The sequence below is a fragment of the Anomalospiza imberbis genome, chromosome 5 (genome assembly GCF_031753505.1).
Source record: "Anomalospiza imberbis isolate Cuckoo-Finch-1a 21T00152 chromosome 5, ASM3175350v1, whole genome shotgun sequence".
NCBI classification, from domain to species: Eukaryota; Metazoa; Chordata; class Aves; order Passeriformes; family Viduidae; genus Anomalospiza; species Anomalospiza imberbis.
Window position 1 is genome coordinate 37,586,356 of NC_089685.1, and position 20,837 is coordinate 37,607,192.

The 20,837-nt window shown below is 34.0% G+C and overlaps 1 protein-coding gene across 13 annotated transcripts in view; it reads left to right on the plus strand.

The window, feature by feature from the left end:
- NAV3 (neuron navigator 3) overlaps window positions 1-20,837 on the plus strand; it is a 515,975-nt gene that overhangs the window by 347,314 nt on the left and 147,824 nt on the right. For all 13 annotated transcript variants that reach the window (XM_068190278.1, XM_068190277.1, XM_068190279.1 and 10 more), the window contains 2 exons: window positions 10,354-10,426; window positions 14,084-14,261. In XM_068190278.1, coding sequence (XP_068046379.1) covers window positions 10,354-10,426; window positions 14,084-14,261 — 251 coding nt within the window. The remainder of the gene's footprint in view (window positions 1-10,353; window positions 10,427-14,083; window positions 14,262-20,837) is intronic.

The following is a 20,837-nucleotide window of genomic DNA, read 5'->3' on the forward strand; positions in this document are numbered from 1 at the left end:
TCTAATTAAAAAAACTTAGAATGTTTATAAAATCAAAAAGCCAGATGGATAGGAGCAAACTTTTAGTGTCTCTCCTGCACAAGCTGTAGCATTATGACTTCTGGTGCAGTCAAGAGGGAGGGTTCAGAAAGCACACAGTGCATCTGGATGGATTCCAGTTGCAAAGTTTAAGAGATGGAAGTGAAATGCCTCGCAGTTTACTTGTTTACTTATTTTTAAAGGATTAATTCCGTCACTGCTTGTACTGCCCTTATTTCTAAAAGCTGCTTTTTTGAGTGAGCTGAATGAAGTTGCTATGCATTAAGTAGTGGTGAAGGAGAGAACTGGAATTCTTTCAAAGGTTTAATTAAATCTAATAAATGAAGACTCTGTTGTAGACTTTCTTTTCACCTAATGGAGAGAAGCTCCTCTGTTTTAAAGAAGCATGCTTTTTTACATTGCCCTCCAGTTTTCAGAAGTTGTCAAGTTCCATAAATATTTAGACACTGGTACCTTGCTGACTCAGAAGTGTTGCATAATTAAAAAAAAAGATCATAAAAAGGCTCACTAGAGTAGAACATTGCTTTAAGAAACACTGTGTTTTAACAGAGTTCTTTTTATCATTGCCTTAAAAGAGGTCCTCCCAGGGTAGTATTTATCTTCAATTTTGTGTTCTTAGTGCATGTATAAGGCTCTTTCATGGTGGTGGTAGCCTCAGGCCTGTAGAGATGAGAGTCCTGAAGTAGCAAGTTATTTGCAGACACTGGAAGAGGATTTTGCCCTGATCCATTCTGCTGTGCAGCCATAGGATTTCTAAGACATTCGTGCAACATATTGAAATACATCCATGGTTTTCTGAGTTTGAACCCAGCACTACATTCTAATCAAAAATCAAAAACAAAAACCTTCTTCTCACAATTTCTATTATAGTAGTGCATAAGCATTTCAGAAATAACCATTACTGTATTTTGTGTTTTACAATATCTGCTGCAGAGACTACTGTATAAAAATGGGGAGAGCAAATGCAGACAAGACAAGAAACAGAAAGAAGTGTGAGAAAAAAGTGGAAACTGCAAGCTCACACCATTATCACACCATTATCACATCATTCTCTTATGTGGTGGAGGGTTTTTGCTGTTTGAGGATTGAGCATTTTTTGGTTTTATATGAAAATGACCGGCAGATGTTTATAATTATCTGTTTGGCCATCTAAAAAAGCAGGATTAGGGTTGTTTTTTATTTAGAGTAACTAAATTATTCATTAACTTGCTGATGTGTACAGACAGAAGCAAACAAACTATATTCTGTATTTGTCATTGCAGAAATTATCTCACATTCACTCTTAAGATTTCCAAGCACCAAGTTAGGAGCTAGGTGAAAAATTTGCAGCACTAATTGTTGCTTTGGTGTTCCTGACAGGGCTGACAGTAATTTATGCCAGAAAGGATCCAATTCCCACTGTACCATTTTCTTAAAAACAATACACACCCCAGCTTATGCTTTGACCTCAGTAGTGACCTCATACATTCTTTTATCAGCAGGTCAGTACATATGTCTGTTGAATTCTCCAAGTACTTGAGAAGTTAATTTGTTTTCACATTTCTGGGTTTACTGGTCATACTTCATGTTTGGACTGCATGTTGGAAGAATTTGATGTGCGTGTTCTTTAATATCTGTTGGAAAAGGAAGTGGAAGCTATTTCAGTTTTAAATAAGATTGTCATTTTTTCCTCAAAAAAACCCTAATAATTAAATAACTCCAGCATAATTTCCTAAAAATTTTTGCCTGGGAGGCCTTCTGCATACCAGTAGTTATTATTCTCTAAGGTCAAATTCTCCCCAGATGCCTCCAGTAAATCAGTTTTTAATTTGCCTATATGGTCTCTTATTGCAAAGTCAATGCTTAGTTTGGAGCACTTTTCTGGAATGAAGCTACATGGTTCACTGATAGATATTTTTATTAAGTGCTCCTTAAATTATTCTATTGCAAATATAAGGAGGAATTTGCTACAAAAGAGTTAAGCTGAATATGTCTGCATGTCAGTGTATTCTGCTTAACCCCCTAAAATGTGTCATAATTTTGATAGAAATATGGAATGTTCCTTAATCTAGGCCACGTGCAACAGCAAGTCAGCAGAATGCACGAAACATCTCCCAGCAGGACTGTTACAAACACCTGTTTTATTTGGGTGGGTTTTCTAATTTACACCACCCATGGAAACTTGACATTACCTTCCAGTGCAGTGGAATAACTTCTTGTGAGAAGCTATTCCAATAAGCTGCCATGGTAGTAGCTTATGGGAAATAAATTACCAGAAAATAAATAACATGATTTTTGAGAGCTTGTTTATTTCCCGATTTTCCCTTTCTTCAAATATCCCCATTTCTATGAGGGAAACTGAGAATCATGGCAAATTTCACTCAGTCTCAGCAGTCTGTGGCCAAGGGAACTGTGTAAAATGCTGCCTTCCATACAAGCATCTTCCACAAATTTAAAACTAAGCAGCTTCCTCAGAAGAGTCATTATAAGTTTTGCATTACTCTGGGCCACATTTCTTCCCAGTGCATTTACTTTCAGATTTGGAAGAATTTGTGTGTATTCTCTACTCTTCAAAGTGTTCTTATTATGTAGTATTAGTAAAAAAAAAAAAATTACATAATGATACTTTGTACACTTTCTTCACAAGGAATCTTGATGGAAACATACAACTTTTAGACAATCTTGCTCAAAATTAAAAATCTGTAATTAATTTAGTATGAACACATTTATATGTTAACAAGAACATACAACAAGACAAGAAAGCAGATCTCTTTCTGGCACTTGTGTTTAAACTAGTTTAAATGGCACTATATGTATATATATATATATATATGTATAAAAATAACCAGCTTGCTTCTGATAGTTCAATTAGAATAATTACAAAATGAGTCCATATGAGTCTATTTCACATAGAAACCCTATGAAACCCTACTCTTCAATTTGAAAAAGGATCCTCCCTTTTAGAATGCCTATGAATCAGCTATTGTGGCTAACATACAACATTACAGTGTTGTGGATAACATAGCACATTACAATGTAGTGTACAACAGTTCTGCAAGTAAAATTTCAGGACAGCTTTTCACAGAAAGCAGGTAATTAACAACAGTGTCAAATGGAATGGAGTATGTGGCATAGAAGGTGTTTCTTATAATGATTGAGGTTACTGATTGGTGCTTTCACAAAGAATTGAAATAAATCTTAACATATGTTATAACAAATAAATCATAATTGCTTACTTTTTATGGATTAGATAAATTTTATCCCACAGGGCATGTACAATTATGAAGACATTGGGGTTTTTTTATATTTTGATTATATTACCAGTTCTGCATTTTTCTAAAGAGATGAGCAGAATTTCAGATATGCTGAACATCTGTCTTATAGTGAAAAACAGGGAACTGTCACTACTGCATGTTGAATAAGCAATCATTTAAGAATCACCTTGACTCCCAAACAATGTTGAATGTGCAGCATTTGAAGAATGGATAGGCAGATGGATAAGGACATTGGACTGGGTAATCCAGTTTTATTCTGGATGGTGCTTTTGACCTCTTCAGTTGGACCTCTTCACAGTAAGGCAGCTATCAAAAATGTATTTCTGCACTCAATACTCAGCCCTAAAAAATCACAGTGTATATACATACGTATAAAGCAAGCACGCTCGTGAGTAGAAAGCAGTGTATTCCGTTAGCACTGAAATGGAGCAAGTTCTTGACTTGATGTTTATTTTTTGGTGAAGGAAGTATTTGACAAATGTCCATTTGTACATAGTGAAAAAAAGTTAAACGTCCATCTGCCTAGTTTATGAAGCCTGGTTTATCAAGCCTGGTTTTGTTAAATAATATGAATGATAAAACTGAGGATAAAAGCATGGCACTATAGAAGAGCAAACATTTTCTATTTCAGTTTTCCTGTCTTGTAACTTTTTAGCTCTTTGTTTTAAAGACTGGCAGAACATAAATACAAACTAGTGAAACCAGCTGGGAAGAAAACCCGTAAGGAACAAAATTACAAAGCAAACCGAAAATCTGGGTGTTTCCCACGTAACAAGTAAGTTGTCAACAGGTCACAATGTGTGCAATGGATGAGTCATTTAAGAACAGAAAGTGAAATAAATTGTCCTTTTAAATCTCTGAGAACACCTATGGGCATAGCAGGTTGTGAAAGTTTATACATTTGGCCAAAGAATAGTCTGTTTACGTAGTGCGTGTATGAGGATTAACCATGTATTTGTGAGAGTGTACATGACCAATTCTCTTAGTGCTATTAGACAAGGGAAAATCAGAGTTTAGGCCATTTCCACCTTGAAATACTTTTGCATCTCCCAGAGCATTCTGTATAGCTAAATCTATATGGAAAGTTTAGTTCTCTTACCAACTCCAACATGTGCATGAAAAATGATTTTATTTACTCATGAAGACATCTTGGTTGCTTGCCTGAACCTCTGATCTTTCTAGAGCCTGCAACTGAGACCAGATCACTGGCACTTCACCTGCTGAGTAAGCAACCAGAATTCAAAAGCTCGTGCATCTCCTTACATGACTGATTCCTGTTAAAATCAGACAAATAGTATCTTCTTTTACATTCTTTAAATTTTAATAACTTTATGCAGCATGTGAATTGTAAATGTTTAGAGTCCAGGTTGCTACCTGTGAGGCATGAATTTTATTTAATTTTGATTCTACTAGTGCTCCAGAACTTGAAAGGAGATGTGTAACAACAATAATATATTTTCTAATTCTGCATTCATTTAAATCCTCCCAGAATTGTATTAGTGATGAATATCCATGCAAGAGGAAGATTCAAATGCATGTCTCTCAACTCAGGTTAATACTCTGAGGACATTTAGGAAGAAACATGCTGGTAAAATGTATTTGAAATACAGTTATTGTGACACATACTATCTTGAACCATAATACCAATCTCAAAGGAGTACTATTTATTATTTGCAATTAAAAAGAAAAAAAGAAGCACCAAATACTGAAGAGTTTGGTGGAGTTTCTGTTCTCTGGAAAGTGAGTATGCATGTGATTTTCTGGATTTCTGTGGAATACTATTTCCATGGATCCTTAATCAACCATTAGGAACACTATGAAACTTGACAGGGAAAATCCTTTGCCAAATTTTATCTGGGAATTGGGTCACAAATCAGAATGTCAAAACACACTCACAGAACTGTGGAAGATAGCACTGAATGAAGTGCTAACAGAAATTATTGCTTTACTTTTGTTGCCAAAATAATCAAGAGTATTTAAGAGCATATATGGTTATAATAATTTGTTGTTTTTATAAAGGTGTCCCATTCTTCAGGAAGAATCCAGCTCAAAGTAGACGAACAGTAACTAACTTATGTATCTATGTGTTCTTGTGAGCTATATTGTCATAAGCTTAATAAGAAGGAGTTAGTCAAAGCAAGGAATTTTTTGAGCTTCTTATACACACAGAGAAACATAAAGCTGTATTACTCATAGTTACATATCTTTTGAGAATCCCACAATTAAATTTATTTTTACAAGTTAAGAAAGTGTCTTTCAGACAAAGGAGATGAAAACTAATCTTGGCAACAGCAGAAATAATAGGAATAAATAGACATATTCTATGTGTTGAGTCACTGGTGAGTACATCCCACAAATTAGCTCTTCCTGTAAGTCAGCTGAGTATTAAGTACTACTACTATGCAAGTCCCCCATTCTGATTTAGTGATTTATTTCTGGCAATAAATTTAAAATACCTTTCACTCAAAAGCAGGTTACCCACAACAATGCAATATCATATGTGTCAACATATTTCCAGTGTATCTTCTTTGCATGCTACCTAATCTATTAATATTATCAGAGCTGTGACATTTCTGTTTATTTCTACATCATAATATGAACTGTATCCCCTTATATATCAGTGTAAAAATATATTTGAGATCACTAATATTTATGGTGTTAGGTATCCCAGGTTCTTTTTTCATGATGCTATGTGTATGAATACTATCAAAAGGATCAGATTTTTGAAGAAATCTTAATATATTGTAAGCATAACCTATTAGGCTTAAATTTAAAAGTATCAAATGGTGTTATCTACCTGATGATGCTCAAAAATTAATTCTAAACTATCATCATCTTTGCCAAGTGCATGTTTACCCACAATGCTGGAGCTACATTTCAGAATTTGACATAATATCCTTGAGTTTTGATAAGGAGGTGATTAGGTTTCCAAATTAGGTTTTTGTTACCTCTGAAAATCAATTTCATGTAGTGTTGATTGACTTTCAGCATGGTTAATTGAATAGCTAAGTGGCAAATATCTGTATGGCAATAATGGTTTATTATACTGTTAATTATTTAACCTATTTATAGTTGTTAAAGTTTTTAATATTGAAATTCTGCTATTCAATGTGCTGCATTTATTCCACTCTTTTGAATATTTAATATAAAATAAGAGCCTTGGAATAAAATAAAAATCAGGGATTGACAGCGGTGGAGAACTTTATCAACAGCAACAGTCTGATCTTGGCAACATGTACCTGTACAAATAAATGTGCAAATTTGAGACTCTTCTCTGTCATGACATGTAAGACTTGGAGTCAGTCTGAATTCTGTACTGTAATGAGCGATATCTTCTGTTACAATACCTTGTAGTTCTCATGATACAACTCACTATAATGATAAACATAATCTCTGCTATAAATTAGTTCTTTTTGCAAGCAAAATTCACTACAGAATTGTGGTCATATGTAAGGTACAAAATTTTTCTGGTGTCTGTGTTGTGTAACACCACAAAATCTTCAGCCACCAATACATAAGCAGCACAATTTTACACACACAGTGTCAGCTCTAGGAGGAGTTTACCCCAGTGAGTAACTACTTATATAAACATGGACTTCAAGAATTCATACCACTCTTGATTGAAACAGTACTGAGGAATGGAAGCTGCTTGAAATCTCTTGTAACTTTTGTAATTGCAAAATTACTCTCATCTGTGAGTGAGTTTGAAGAAAAAGTGTTTGGGGCTGCTTTGGTTTGAGTTCAAAGACTAACTGGTTTGCCAGGGCAAGAAGTAGGTAATTAAAGCAATATTTAGAGACACATTGAGAGCTTCAAAATGGGACAGTTTTAAGTCTAGCATTTTCTAGACTGGAGTGGAAAGAAAGTGAAAATAACGCAAAAATGTATTAATGCATGTCTCGTTGAATCCCCTAAGAGTTTTTGAGAGTTGTACAGTAACTGCAGTTATTATCAGAGAACTGACTATGAGAGTTGTTTTCTGACATTTTCAGGGTATTATGGGCTTGTGAGTTGCCACACCAAACTTGCTCAATTCACAAGTCAAAACAAGACTTTATTATAAGGCTTACAGTGCAACCCCAGTCTATTGTCTGAAAGTTGGCCACTGCTATTGCTTCATACACTCCTACCAAAAGGGTGACTTTGGACTCAGGGCTTCTGTTACACTTCTCTGAAGCCAAACAGAATTTGCTTTGTAATTCTGTAGCATACTGAGTCATTGGTGTTAGTGGTAATGATTAGTTTTTTCTGAGAGCTTAAGAGACGCGACTTCAAAGACACATGCTGTAAAAGTAAACATGTAAATTAACCAGGTGCTGTTTCTATAGGATATTATTCACTAAATGTATGTGAAGGTTTAGGTGGTAGGCTTATTTTTTGCTATTATTTGGTATTGCAGGTAGATATTGAGATGTTTTCACATTAGGGCTTAAATATTCTCCAGTGAACTAGGTTTTTGTTACATCTGTGGTCTCCTGAACTACTGCAGAGGGGACATGCCCATTATTAAAAATGGCTTGATTAAACTAGAATATGTGTTAGGAAATATTGTTCCAGTTATTTAAAGATGGGTGCTACTGATGTACTGTAGATTTTTCTTTCTTTCTTTTTCTTTTTTTTTTTCCTTCCTTTGGCTTCCAGTACTTACATAGCAGAATTTCCCATCTTTGAAGCAATTGATACCGCATTATGGTTGATATGAAAGTCCAAAGACACAATGAGTTATAGCCCACCAAATCTTAATTTATTTTCAATTTTTCAGAGCACAAAAATTTCCACTTGAGGTTTTTTCTTATGTAGTTGACATTGTTTAAAGGTTGAGTAGAAATATTCTCTTCATGTGCACTATTTTCTCAACTGATGCAGGGGTTTGGTTGAACTGTAAGGGCTGAGCCAGCCTAGTGCCTTGCCACTGCCACCAGGAGTGGCACCATCTGCCTTGTCCCTCCTTCCCACCTCCCCTTTCCTCTTCCATACCACACTTTACTCAGGCTGGGACACACCCTCTCCTCTGCTGGCTCCTGCACTTATCTGGCTGCACGGGAAACTGGAATGACTGAAATCCCTTTGCCTTTTTGCTGGGTGAGTTCTCTGTACGGAGCCAGCTCCTGGTGCGCTCAGAGAAGCGCTGAAGCCCAGCAGCAGCAGAGCCCTCACACCTGGGAGGAAGAGGAGGTGAGGAAGAATCAGATCTTCCTATTTTAGCCCCAGCCAACTTGCAACTGATTTAGCTGTGTCACCTCTCTATGTATTAACAAAATTACCTAGGTAATTTGGGTTTTTTTTGTGGTGAAAAACTACATAAACATTTAAGAAAATGACAGTTAATGCCTGTGTTGCTGTAGTGACTGTGCTGGGCCAGAGCTGGAATAATCCCATTGATTTTAGGATATTTATTCCACATTCTAAGCTGTGAGAATTGGTGACACCCACCAAACTGATTTATGAAAACTTTATGGTAGATGCCAGTCTTTTAGTAAATTTCATTAGTTTAACTGCAGACTTTGAGTTTTAGTTTTCTTCTGTAATTGACTCAGTAAAAAAATTGTTTATCATGCACTGTAAATATTACCATGCCCTTTAAATCAAGGTTTGAAAAGACTTCTAAAAATATATTTAGTAGTGTATTGACCTTTATTGTCCATGAAGAGCACATCTGTCAGGTATTTATAAATTTATACATTTATACCCATGGATCAAGACAGTCTGTAGACTCATAATTCATATTTCTAGGGCCAGTATTAAAAAGAATATTTATATCCTTTTAGCTACTACCATTTCCAGAGAACAAGGGCAGAACTCCAATATAGAAAGATGTCTTCGATAGTCAGAGACTTTCCTAGGTGTGAAAAGATACTGCCAAGGATGAAGTAGCTTTCATTCATAGAGTGAATTTACTCCTTATGTTTTGATGGTTGAAAGCCATTGACATGAGACTTTGTAAAATGTGTAAGCATTCAAATAAAATAACTGCATGGACTTGAGCTACTGCAGCTTTATGTTTTTAGTGTTGAATATTATTTGCTTTATTTTTAATGTTCTCCATTGATAATAGGCATTTAAAATATATTGCTCAATTTTTTTTTGTTGACCTAATTGCTTTGAAATAAATGCATCAACCTAAAAAAGTTTTTTAAAATCAAACCTGTTGAGGCCACTTGAAACATAACACCTCTCTATGCATAATTTTTCTGTTTTCATAGCAGCATATTTATAGACAAAGATAGTAATTTTTTATGTTTATAGCTGATTATTCCTTCAGAGATCCTGGAAGGACTGGGGATCCTGGAATCAGCTGAGGATGGTGACTCGAGAACATTTTGGAACACCCCGTCTCCATCATCTATAAAACACATGAAAGCAGTCTAATTCTGTCATTATTCATTTTAGAGGCAGAAGTTTTATCCTTTTATTGATCTACATTTACGCTACATTTCTGTATGTAAGGCTCTTTGTGGTAGCTGTAGGTTTCTTTTAAATCACCAAGAGAAGCCAGCACCATGTTCTTTACTAAGCAAAAACTCTTCTGAGGAGCATTATTTGAGGAGTATTATTTGAAGGAAAAAAACTAGAGGACCAACCAGTAATGAGACTGATATAATTTTCATAGAATCCTACGTCATCCCAAGCAAGTACCTTTACTTATACCGTTGGAGGTTTTTGATTACATTTTTTAGTAAACTCAGCTACTCACATCTCCAGACATATATTCAGTGTCCAGTTGTCTGTGAGTGCTTTCACTGCTGCTTGTCTGTAGCATACACAATCCAGTTTTATGTTAACTAGGTGGGTTGCTGAGTTGCCAGCATGCCATTCTGGATTGGGCATTTGTGAATTGTTTTTAAGCACCAAAGTGGACAATGAAAGCATTATCTCGATTGCCCAATTAGCAGTAATCATTCTTGCTAAACTGTTTGATAAAGAGCTGTAGTATGCAATGAATGTAAAGTATTCATTCCTGAGCAGTTTTTTTTGTTTGTTTTTTTTTTTTCCCTCTCCCAATATTTCTGTGTTTTGTAAAATAGTCTTATCCTGCTTGTTATTTCTGTTCATGTTGCAGATTGAGAATGTTGATGTCTGCCTTAGCTTCCTGGCAGCCAGAGGCGTAAATGTCCAAGGTCTTTCTGCAGAAGGTAAGAGAAACAAATCATCAGAACAAATAACAAGATTTTCTTATGAAAGCTGAATTTCTTAACACAAATCACTTGCACCTAAATACCAAGCTCCAGCTGTCTTGAACAGCATGCAAATATACATTAGTGATAACAAGTAAGAGTTTCCTTTTAATTTTCCCTTGAAATTGAACCAAGAAATGCAATGTTTATGAAGCTTGAGACAATGTTTTAAAACAATATTTTTTCAATGGTATTAATCTTTTCATGTTACCTCCACAATATTAGATAGGCACAGAACTTCCCGAGCATACTTTTTAAACTTGTTCATATATTTGATTCAAAACAGCAAACAAGAACATAAGAATCTTGCCCAGTTAAATAAACCCAGGGAAGACTATTTGTTTCAGCAAATTTATTATTAGTAGTAATGCTGTCCAGATGAGTCTGAAAATTATAGTATTCCTTTCATGTCTTCTATTAAGACAAAGAGTGAATGGGGTTGCTGCTTCAGTTATTCTGTTGTATTAGTCACCTTAAATGATTGCCTAATGGGGTTGCAACTAAATTAATAAATAAAAAACATTAAAAACACCAGTTGTCTTAATTATTATATATATTGCCTTGTTCATGTAAGAGGCGAGTTAATTAATAAAATGTATATGTCTTTGTCCTGTAGCAGTTCTGCAAGGTGCTGCTCACCTTTGACCTCTATGGCACCTGAAGGTAACAGGTCCAGAGATGCAACCCTGTATTTTTATTTTGCTTGTAGCACAACTAAAAGCTGAAAGGATTTTTTTTTTCCAGAGAAATTGAATTGAATTCCAGAGAAGTTGAATTCTAGAAGATTCATGGAGAAAAAATTTGGAAAGCTAACCACTATTTGATTTTTAAATTACCTCATAATTACTATCTTTTACTATCTGAACCTGTCTAGGATTTTAAACATGCAACACAGACATGATATCTACTGTCTATTCACCCTGATTGTCGAAGAGTGAAAAGCTCCCCTAGCGATTTAAGAGAACCTTTGTGTGTACTTGTAGATATCTTGTTGCAATATTCAGAGAATACTGAAAGCTTGCATGCCGTCATTCACCTCAAAAGCTATTTAGAACCAGAATTTCTAGAGCAGGCTATTTTTACTTTCATAAAAAGTATGAATTAAATGTATGAATAGCATGGATTTATTTTATGAGGATACTCATCATTCTTTAGTACCTTGACATGGTGCATGGCGTATTTTATATACTTTATAAAATCAGAATCTCTCTGCATTCTGTAATGCTTTTATTCCTACCTTTCTTTGCTTGGAAAATAAATTTAATGTATTTAACTTAATATATTAAATTCATAAACTACTAAAAGCAATACTACTACATAGGACTAAATGCAAGGACTATGATTTAAAATGCTATTTATTCTTCAAAACTGAATTTTAATATTTAGTGCTGAAGTAAGATTAAAATTAATTCTGCTGTTACGCAGTTGGTCATGAATCTGGAGTAAATCCACTACTGTCTTCATAATGATATTATTCAAAGTACTGCAGAGATGTGATTTCCTTAAATATACCATTTTTACTGTGTATAACCCTGAATATTACAATTCTTTAGGGGGAGAAGAAATTGAGTTTCTTGTAATAAGCTTTGGTAAATGTGTCTTGTTATTACTGGGTCATTTATTATTGACCTGAGAGGTTGTGGAACAATAAACCATCAGCTTAACAAGTTTTGAAGATTTCACAACCAGTTTATGACCTCATTTTGACAATTGAACAAAGAAGTCTAGAAAAAAAGTAATTTTCAAATCTTGGCTGCCAAATCTCTGCTTAAGAGCCTAGTTGATAAATAATTATCCAGTTGCTACAAAGAAAAACAATCCTCTCATTCTCCGAGTATATGTTTAGTACACATTACAAGTTTCTGGATTTTTTGCTTGTGAGAAATCTTTCTAACTTTAACTCTATTAAAAGTAAGAAAGAAAAAGTTACTGATAGCACCCTTCCCTAAAAATAGTAAAAATATATGTATAACACAAAAAGAGCAAAATTTTAAAATTGAAAAATGTTGAGTGAGATTTAATAGAGAATTCTTCTTCCGAGCATTAAGTGATGCAAAATGATAAGAATAAATAAACTGGTGTCACGTGCTGACAGTCTTCTCAAATCAGAGCCACTTAAAATGGATAGTTATATGGGTTTTTTTGGGATGTTTTTAGGATAATTTTAAATACACATTTTCTGTATTCCTTGAGAATGATCTTCCTTGAAACCAACATGACTGCAAAAGTCATATTGCCTAAAAAGTTTACTTGTTCTGAGAAAGTTCTACATGTCTCTCATGGTCTCATTGCTAATCAAAGATCCCGCAGCATCTTCATAGGGAAGATGAATTAAGTAAGGCTAGTTAGAACAAATTTACATTTTTAAAAGTATATTCCAGTGTCCAGGATTAGGTTTGCTTTTGAAGAACAGGTTGTAAACATAAAAGCTCCAGTGTTTGCTGCCTTAGTATATGTATTAATGTTTCACCTAATCCTATTGAAAGAAAATTAATATTGTTTAAGAGACATAAAATTACAGTAATAGTGTATAAATTCAACTTGAAAATTTGCCTTGGAAAGCTGTGCAGCACACACAACTCAGAATTTTGATTTGCAGGGAAGGCAGAAAGGTTGGGGCATTGCATGTCAGGTCACAAGTCTATAGGTCTAATAAAAACCTTTCACAATGTGGTCAATGCCAAAGAAAATTAATTATGAGGTTATGAACAGACCTACATGATGAAATTAATTTCATTAAAGTCTTCTAAGGTTTCATTTTTGACACTGAGATCTTTTATCAGCAAAGAATAACAACATCCTTGTAAAATCTTCATCTCAGGCTGGGTAAAAGCTAAAAAAGAATTGGGAGTCATAGGGATGCTACCAGGATTCACTGGAATTGTATTCAGGTAGCTGTTTGGCCTTGTCAAAGCTGTAGTTTTTGTCTTCATTATCAGTAATAGCAGTATAAAATAGAAAGCTGTAGAATCATGTCATTTGAAACTTCAAAGTTGTAATCATGAGCATTACTGTCACCTTTTTTAAAAACAACCTTCCATTTATTTTCTTCTCTCATGTTTCCTGCGCACATCTGTATAAATGGATATGTGCTCACTGACAAGAACCATTACCATACAGTCTTTTTGATTTTTCCAGAACTCACTGTTTATTACCAATGTGCACAGAATTTGCTTCAAAAGCAAAAAGAGTAATTTAAAGGTTTGACAGAATGTATATTTAATACTAGAAAGAATTCAGATTTTTCTGAATGAGCTTTTCCTTAATGAGAATATTTGTACTTTGTTGGGACAGGAGTATTCATTTCAGATTATGTACTTAATTTAAGGTTGGATATACTCTTGTTTATGACCATGCAAATGACTCATCATGAAGACATTGTAGAGATAGGTTTTTATTGCAACACTGACATGTAAAAAACCAAAAATTATATTAAATAATATACTATCAGTGACTCCTAAAATGTCTCTGATATTACAGGTAAATTAAGAGATATAAGACATAAACGTGTATAGCTATAGGTATGTACAGACATATTTTAGTATGACTTTTACAAAACTGAAGTCTAAAAACAAAGTGTTTTCACTTCCTTTTCTCTTTTTTTTTTTTTAATAGAAATAAGGAATGGAAATTTGAAAGCCATTTTAGGGCTGTTTTTCAGTTTGTCTCGGTACAAACAGCAGCAACATCATCAGCAACAGTACTACCAGTCTTTGGTGGAACTACAACAGCAAGTCCCTTCGACCCCAGCTGAAATAAGCCAGTCCAAAACACACCAAGATATGCAGTCAAGGTAGGTTAAAAAGTTATTTTTCTCAGGTGTAAAAGATTTTTATTTTTCTGTTTGAAAAAGACAAAATTTTGTATAAAAAACAGGACATTTGATTTTTTTTAGCTACTTACACTGTGGTTTCAATGTGTTTTTTGATAGTAAGCCCACATTTCTTGGGAGTAGAGTTAGAGTAAGAGCAGAGAACAATACCAATTAGTTTTAGTTCCAATTTCAGCTAATTGGAACTAAAAATTAGGGCTTTCTTTTACTTTATTACTATTTTTTTTGCCCATTGCACAATAAGAGGCTGCTAGCACACCATGTGGTTAGTATACTGGTTATTTTCATGTTTTCTTCACATAACCAGTTCCACATATAAATGAAAAATTTCCAATAATTAACAAAACAGATGTGGAAAAGGCAAAATTAATACTTTTATTTGTTATAAACTCTTTTTATCCCCACACATGCTGGTTTTTGAGGGCCTAATTCTGTTTGAATGTTTTTTACAAGAGAGAAGAAATTGCTTAAACCTAGTTGTTTCTTTTAAGGGGGCAGTTTTTATTTAGTGTTAAGAACTAAATGAACAATGGTTGCTGTAATTCAGCAATCATTGGAACCCAAGAATTGCTGAATTACATTGCTTTCAGACTGCATCTGAAAACATATTTTCAGAAGCTAGTTGCTTGAAGGCTGCTATAGAAGAATGAGTTTGAAACACAAATATCTGTTTGAATGGAAAGAGTATCAACAGTGGATATTTTATTGGGGAAGTTTAAAAAAAAGTCAACTTTAGATCTTCATGAAGAGTTTTGTCTATTGCTTTGTTGGGTTTAGTACTTGTTCCATTTTTTTATATCTTTGTTTAAAACATTTTTGTGGACTTACTGAACAACTGCATGTCGAGAATGTGGTAAATCAATGATCTAGATTGGATTAAAAGTATCAGACTAATATATTGAGATTCCGGTTCTTAAGTCCATTGATATATAAATTACACTTTCATGTATATAATAAACATATTTCTTCTTCAGTGGACGAAGCTTTAGCACTTCAGCCTGATAGAAATCTGTATCTTGGAACTAGAAATGTTTTAAAAATATGTTTTGGAGGAAAGTGTTGCTAATAGAATTTTAATTACCTCATTTGATGCAAAAATTAAGATACTTATGTTTGGCTGGAGCATTATGAAGTGAAATGCTTTTATTTTCTCTGCTGCTGAAAATTAATGTCTTTGAAGATTTTCCCTGTGGAGTATACTATTAACATGTAACCTAGAGTCTGACCATTCTCAACATTTTCCAATGCTGAATTTCTTCCTTATGGAGCATATTTAATACTGCATGAGAGACAATAACATCTTGTTATTCAGGAATTAAGTGTTCACAGCTTTAATCAAGGGAATTAACAGCTTAGCTAGCTTCCTATAAAGACCTTTGGTTACTGTTTTTTTGGTTTTAATTTAGTGAAAGAACTGAAACATTTCCTGATTTTATAATTTATCCGTGGTGAATTTTTAATAGCAAAAAAATTTACAATGTTCTTTTCTACATCATGACTATTGCAAGAGTTTGTCCAAAAAAGCCTGGATAAAGCAGGTTTTTTACTATTTGGATGACAGTGATTCCACATGGTAGGCAAAGAGGTGGTGAATCTTTTATTAAGCTTTCCATTACAATTCCCTGAGACCTCATGGTACTTCTGCACTTTTTTATCCCCTTCTATTTTGCTGTGTTAAAACATGCTTCATTAATAAAAATGTACTTTAAACCTTCCACTTTAATCTAGGAGTTTAAAGTAATTTATTCTTTGATTAAATTTCTGTTCATAGCTAGGTTTCAGAGGTAAAATATTTCTGTGTAAACAATTACCAGACCAAGATTGATGCCATCTTTCTTGTTTCTTATCTGTAAACTGAAAGCAAGATTTTTTTTCTGTTTGCTTTCACATACAGAGAAGTTTGATGCTTGTTACTTTAACATCTGTATTGCCTGAGGGAGTTTGGTTTCTTCTATCCATATATTTTTCATTTAAGTCTTTAAGGATAAAGAAAGGTGCCTATCAAAAACTTTCTCCTATGTGAAAAGTTTCTGTCTTATACTATTAATATAAATACATCTAGTATTATGAGCTGCTGGCAAAACAAGGAGCCCTGGAATTTAGAAACAAACCAAAATACAATTTTTTTTCATTACTAATTTTCTTTATTTGTAACTTTTTGAATTAATATAAAGAAATTAGCATAAAATAATATTTCCCTTCCTAAGAAAAATGACTACATGTGAAAGCAAGTTTTCCACTAATAGATGGGCATATATAAATGTACATTGATGTGCCTTCTCTGTGGTGGACTTACCAACACTTGTTTTCAGAGCAGCCATTTAATTAAATGATTTTTTTCCCAAGAAAGTAAAGAATTTGAAAAATTATTTAAAAATATTTACCAAATACCTTTCTTGTTTAAAGTTCCTAATAGTAAATAAAAGCTTCTTTTTTAAAAGAAGCCAAAATATTAATTTTAAAATAAAAGATTACTTTGGTGAGATTCATCTTGCCTCTTGCCCACTTTTTGCTGTCTGAAATGTGGACAGGTAGCTTATATGCTTCCTCAAACTGATTTCAATGATTGCTTTCATGTCAGGTGTGTCTCAGCAATAATTACAAAAGCAGCCAACATAACTTAGCTGGGGGAAGCTCATAATTTAGAGGGTCCTGAGGAACTCACATCACTGCTCTATGGGACACTCAAGATATTTAGATATTTTTGGCAAAAAGTTTCGAATAGATACTGAAACCTACACATTTCACTGTATGGGGAATTTTGGAAAGTGATAAAATCTGAAATCTATATTAATGTACATTCTTCACACTGTCCATATGACATTAACTCAATAGATAATCTAACTGCTGTCAATCAAAATTTGAGTAATTTTACTTTTTTTCTGAAGTGCTGTTGATAAAACAAGCTGTTTTATTCTTTCATAGTAAATGTTAATCTTTACAGCTATTTATTATTACACATTTATTGTGCAGGTATATATTTTTTATTACCATGTTGCAGTTCTGAATATGATTTTTAAAATTCTTGATTCTTTCTGTTTTCTAACATTTGTACCGTAACTGTGGAAAGGTCTGGTATTTAGAAGCCTTAAGGGAGAAAATCCCTTACATTGTATATTTTGGAAAAAATATTTGGCAAATGCACATAACAGAGAATAGTTTCCATTAGACTGACCTGCGGTCTTTTATTACCTAAAATTAGTTCTTTCAGATTTTTGAAAGGAACAAGAAAAATTATACTATTATTATAGCAGAAGCCAGATAATGAATGTAGCTGCTAACGCATGAATGGGACATTAATCTTTTTTCTATAATGGTAAAATGCTTTGAACCTAATTTGAGCAAATTTTCAAGGATATTGTGAAAATCATCTTATACTATGGATATTTCATTTTACTGGAAGACTCACACATATTTACTTTGCTGTACACCTGAGAAATAAAAATGTCTTTTTGACACACTCTGTACATTTAAGTGCATTTGATATCCATGTGTTTGTATGTGTGCCTACATGTAAGCAAAAGCAAAATTTATACACTGAAAAAGGTGGGTGCTTTTTATAGACTTTATATATTTTTTTAAATCTTCAGTAATCAGTCACATTTCATGTTGTATTTTAAGTATTTGAAACTATGTCTTCGTTTATATTAATAACTGAGGTTATTTTAGGTTTGAATATTCTATGAGAAAAGTTACTGCTTCATTGCTTCCAGCTAATGTATACTAAGCATATTGTGTAATTTCAACTTCATTTCCTAGGAGGTAAAAAGCTGTTGTATTTTCTTTATTAAACAAATATGAGAAGATGATGCCCTTCACTTTTTCCAAGAGAAATACAGATTATACATAGGAAGGCAATACCTTTGAGAAGTCACACGGAAAATAGTCAGAATACAGAGGTTGAGGAAGACCGAGAAAGTTTTGTCTTTGTATGTGCAGGGCTAGCATCTAACTCTCCTAATTCAAAAGACTGGTCCTTCTGGTGATGGTGGTGATGATGATGATGGTACTCATCCCCATTTCCAGGTTATGATGTCCTCAGCAATGATCAATGTCTGTGATCATTACTGTGTGTGAACGTTTCCACATGCCACTGAAGACAAGCTACTTTATACAGTGTTTGAACCCTTAGTCAACAAAAACTGAAACAGGCACCAAATTATATTAGGTCTCTACAGCTTTCATACACAGGTTGTTTTGTTAAGGTGAACAAACAGAAGCCCTGGGGGAAGGTTATAATCAGAATATCACAGGACTGGGTGGATTAGATTTGTGCAGAAATGGGGAATTCAGGAGACTAGTTGTCCTTGTGTGACTAGAAGACAACATAGACCAGGAATGTAATTAAACCAATTTCAGGAGGAACCTGTCTTTCCTAAGTGCAAAGTTTGCATGGGAGGATAATGAATCTCCTTTCACAGGCTCCTGATGAGGTTATCCAAAATCGATCAGTGCGGCAATACTCTGACATTCCTATTCCCATGTAAGCTGTCTGTGACCAACATCAGAATTGTGAAAGCTGTGCATACAGATGGCAAATAGGATTCTTCTTGTGAAAGAGTGCTACTTGCCTATCAAGTCCTATGGCCAACAGCAACATTTCAAATTAAATGTATAAAGGAAGGAAGGGAATTGATTCGTGATAAGTGAAATTGCCTTGCAAAAAGCATACTTTCTTTATGGAAGATCATAATTTTGTACCAGTAATTATAAAAACTCTGAAATTACTAGACTATTAATGAAAAAATATGCGGCAAATAAATAGTAACCAAAGGCAAAGAATACTTTTAGATGTGATTTCTGGTTTCTTTTTACCCTAAAATATCTGTATTGTTCCATGACTAACTGTGGGAATTGAATATTTCGAAGTCTGAAGTTGGCACTTCACTCTTTCCTTATGACTTTATTAAACTCTGAGATTTATATTAAAAAATACAGTGCTGGTGGCCTTATTTATATCTGTCAGTACAGATAGATGACAACAATGGCTACATTATATTTTTATGCTTCGCTTTGGTAGTGGATTCCATTATCAGAGCAATACATCTGTGGTGATGATCTTTCAACCACCCAGATACTAAGAGAAAACACATGTGGATGAAAAAAATTCTGTCTCATTTACAGATTAGACAGTAACTAATTTCAGTAAGCTGTCAGAAAAATTCCCCTAGATGGACAAGCTATTTTATCATGTACAGAAATTATGAGCACAGCTTGAGGTCCAGATGGATTTTATTAAATTTGTTATATTAAAAGTGCACCCTGGTTTTCCTGAGCATATAAACAAAGTTAGGTAGCTGATTTCTGCAGGCAGTTGCACATATAACTACTGCAAGGAACAGGGTTTCATGTTGCCTGCTGCTCAGAAGTACTAGAGAATAAATTAAGCATACTGGACACAGAGCTTGTGCTGTGTGAAATGCAGTAATGAAAATGCAGTGGTTATGATTATGAATTGAGATAGACCCATGTCAGAATAGTGGAAATCTGCATAGCAGTCTTGATTACATCACTCTGTTTAGAAAAAGCCTTCATTTAAGTATTTGGAAGGTTTAAAATAGGGTTACAGCAGTCTACACCAAGTGCATTGCACTGACATAGGCTGGAAAACGGAAGGTGTACATAGTCATGTGTGTTGGTTAATATTTAGGAAAGTGATGAAAGAAGTCCCTTTGCTGTCCTTAGCTCATGCCATTGCTAGTTGCTTGGTTTTGGAGAAGGGAAAGAGGCACGTACTTCCTGCTTTTCCCACCGTGGAATTCTTATCAAATCGCTAATTCAGAAGAGAAGAAAAATTAGGAAAATATTTGTTTCTTCTTTCTGTTCTATGTTTGTTAGTAAGGATCTAAGTGCTATTAATCTAATCCCATGGGTTTTTATATGTCTGGGAGATAATGCAGAAGGAGTTCCTTAATGTGATTGTTCCAGGATCTGCAGGAAGCTGACTTTTAAATGGCCCTTAGGTATTTAATTTTATTTTAACCTTTTATTTTACCTTGCAAATCAGCTGTGGCCCCATTTTTTTCTACTCCCCAAAGATGCAATCATTACACTCCTCAAGGTTCCAAATCACAGAAACTTCAGAAAGGAAGTTCTTTCATATTTGTCCTGAAGTCCAAGTAAATAAAGCATTTAGTTTGTCTCAGTGGCAAATGACTAACCTGTCTAATAAACTTCACACAGAAAAGACAGAACAGAGCAGTGTTAAGAACGTATTTTTCATATACTTCTTCCATGTAAACCATCCTCTCTAAGAAGATATAACATTGCTTCAGCTTAAAATAATGGGGGAAAGGGTGTTTCAAAGTGACATTCAGGTTCTAAAATAAATGGTCTTTTCTATAGTTATAATACACCACTCTATTGCATGCCTAGAGAGAAAACAAAAAATGTAAATTAAACAGCATTTTTAGTCTCTTAATAGCATTTCAGTTTTTTTTTTTTTAAACTGTTCATCCTCTATTGACCATTTAACCACCAGTCCTTCATAAACTGCTTGTATCTTTTAACTTCTTACATATTTCTGTGGGCTGGATC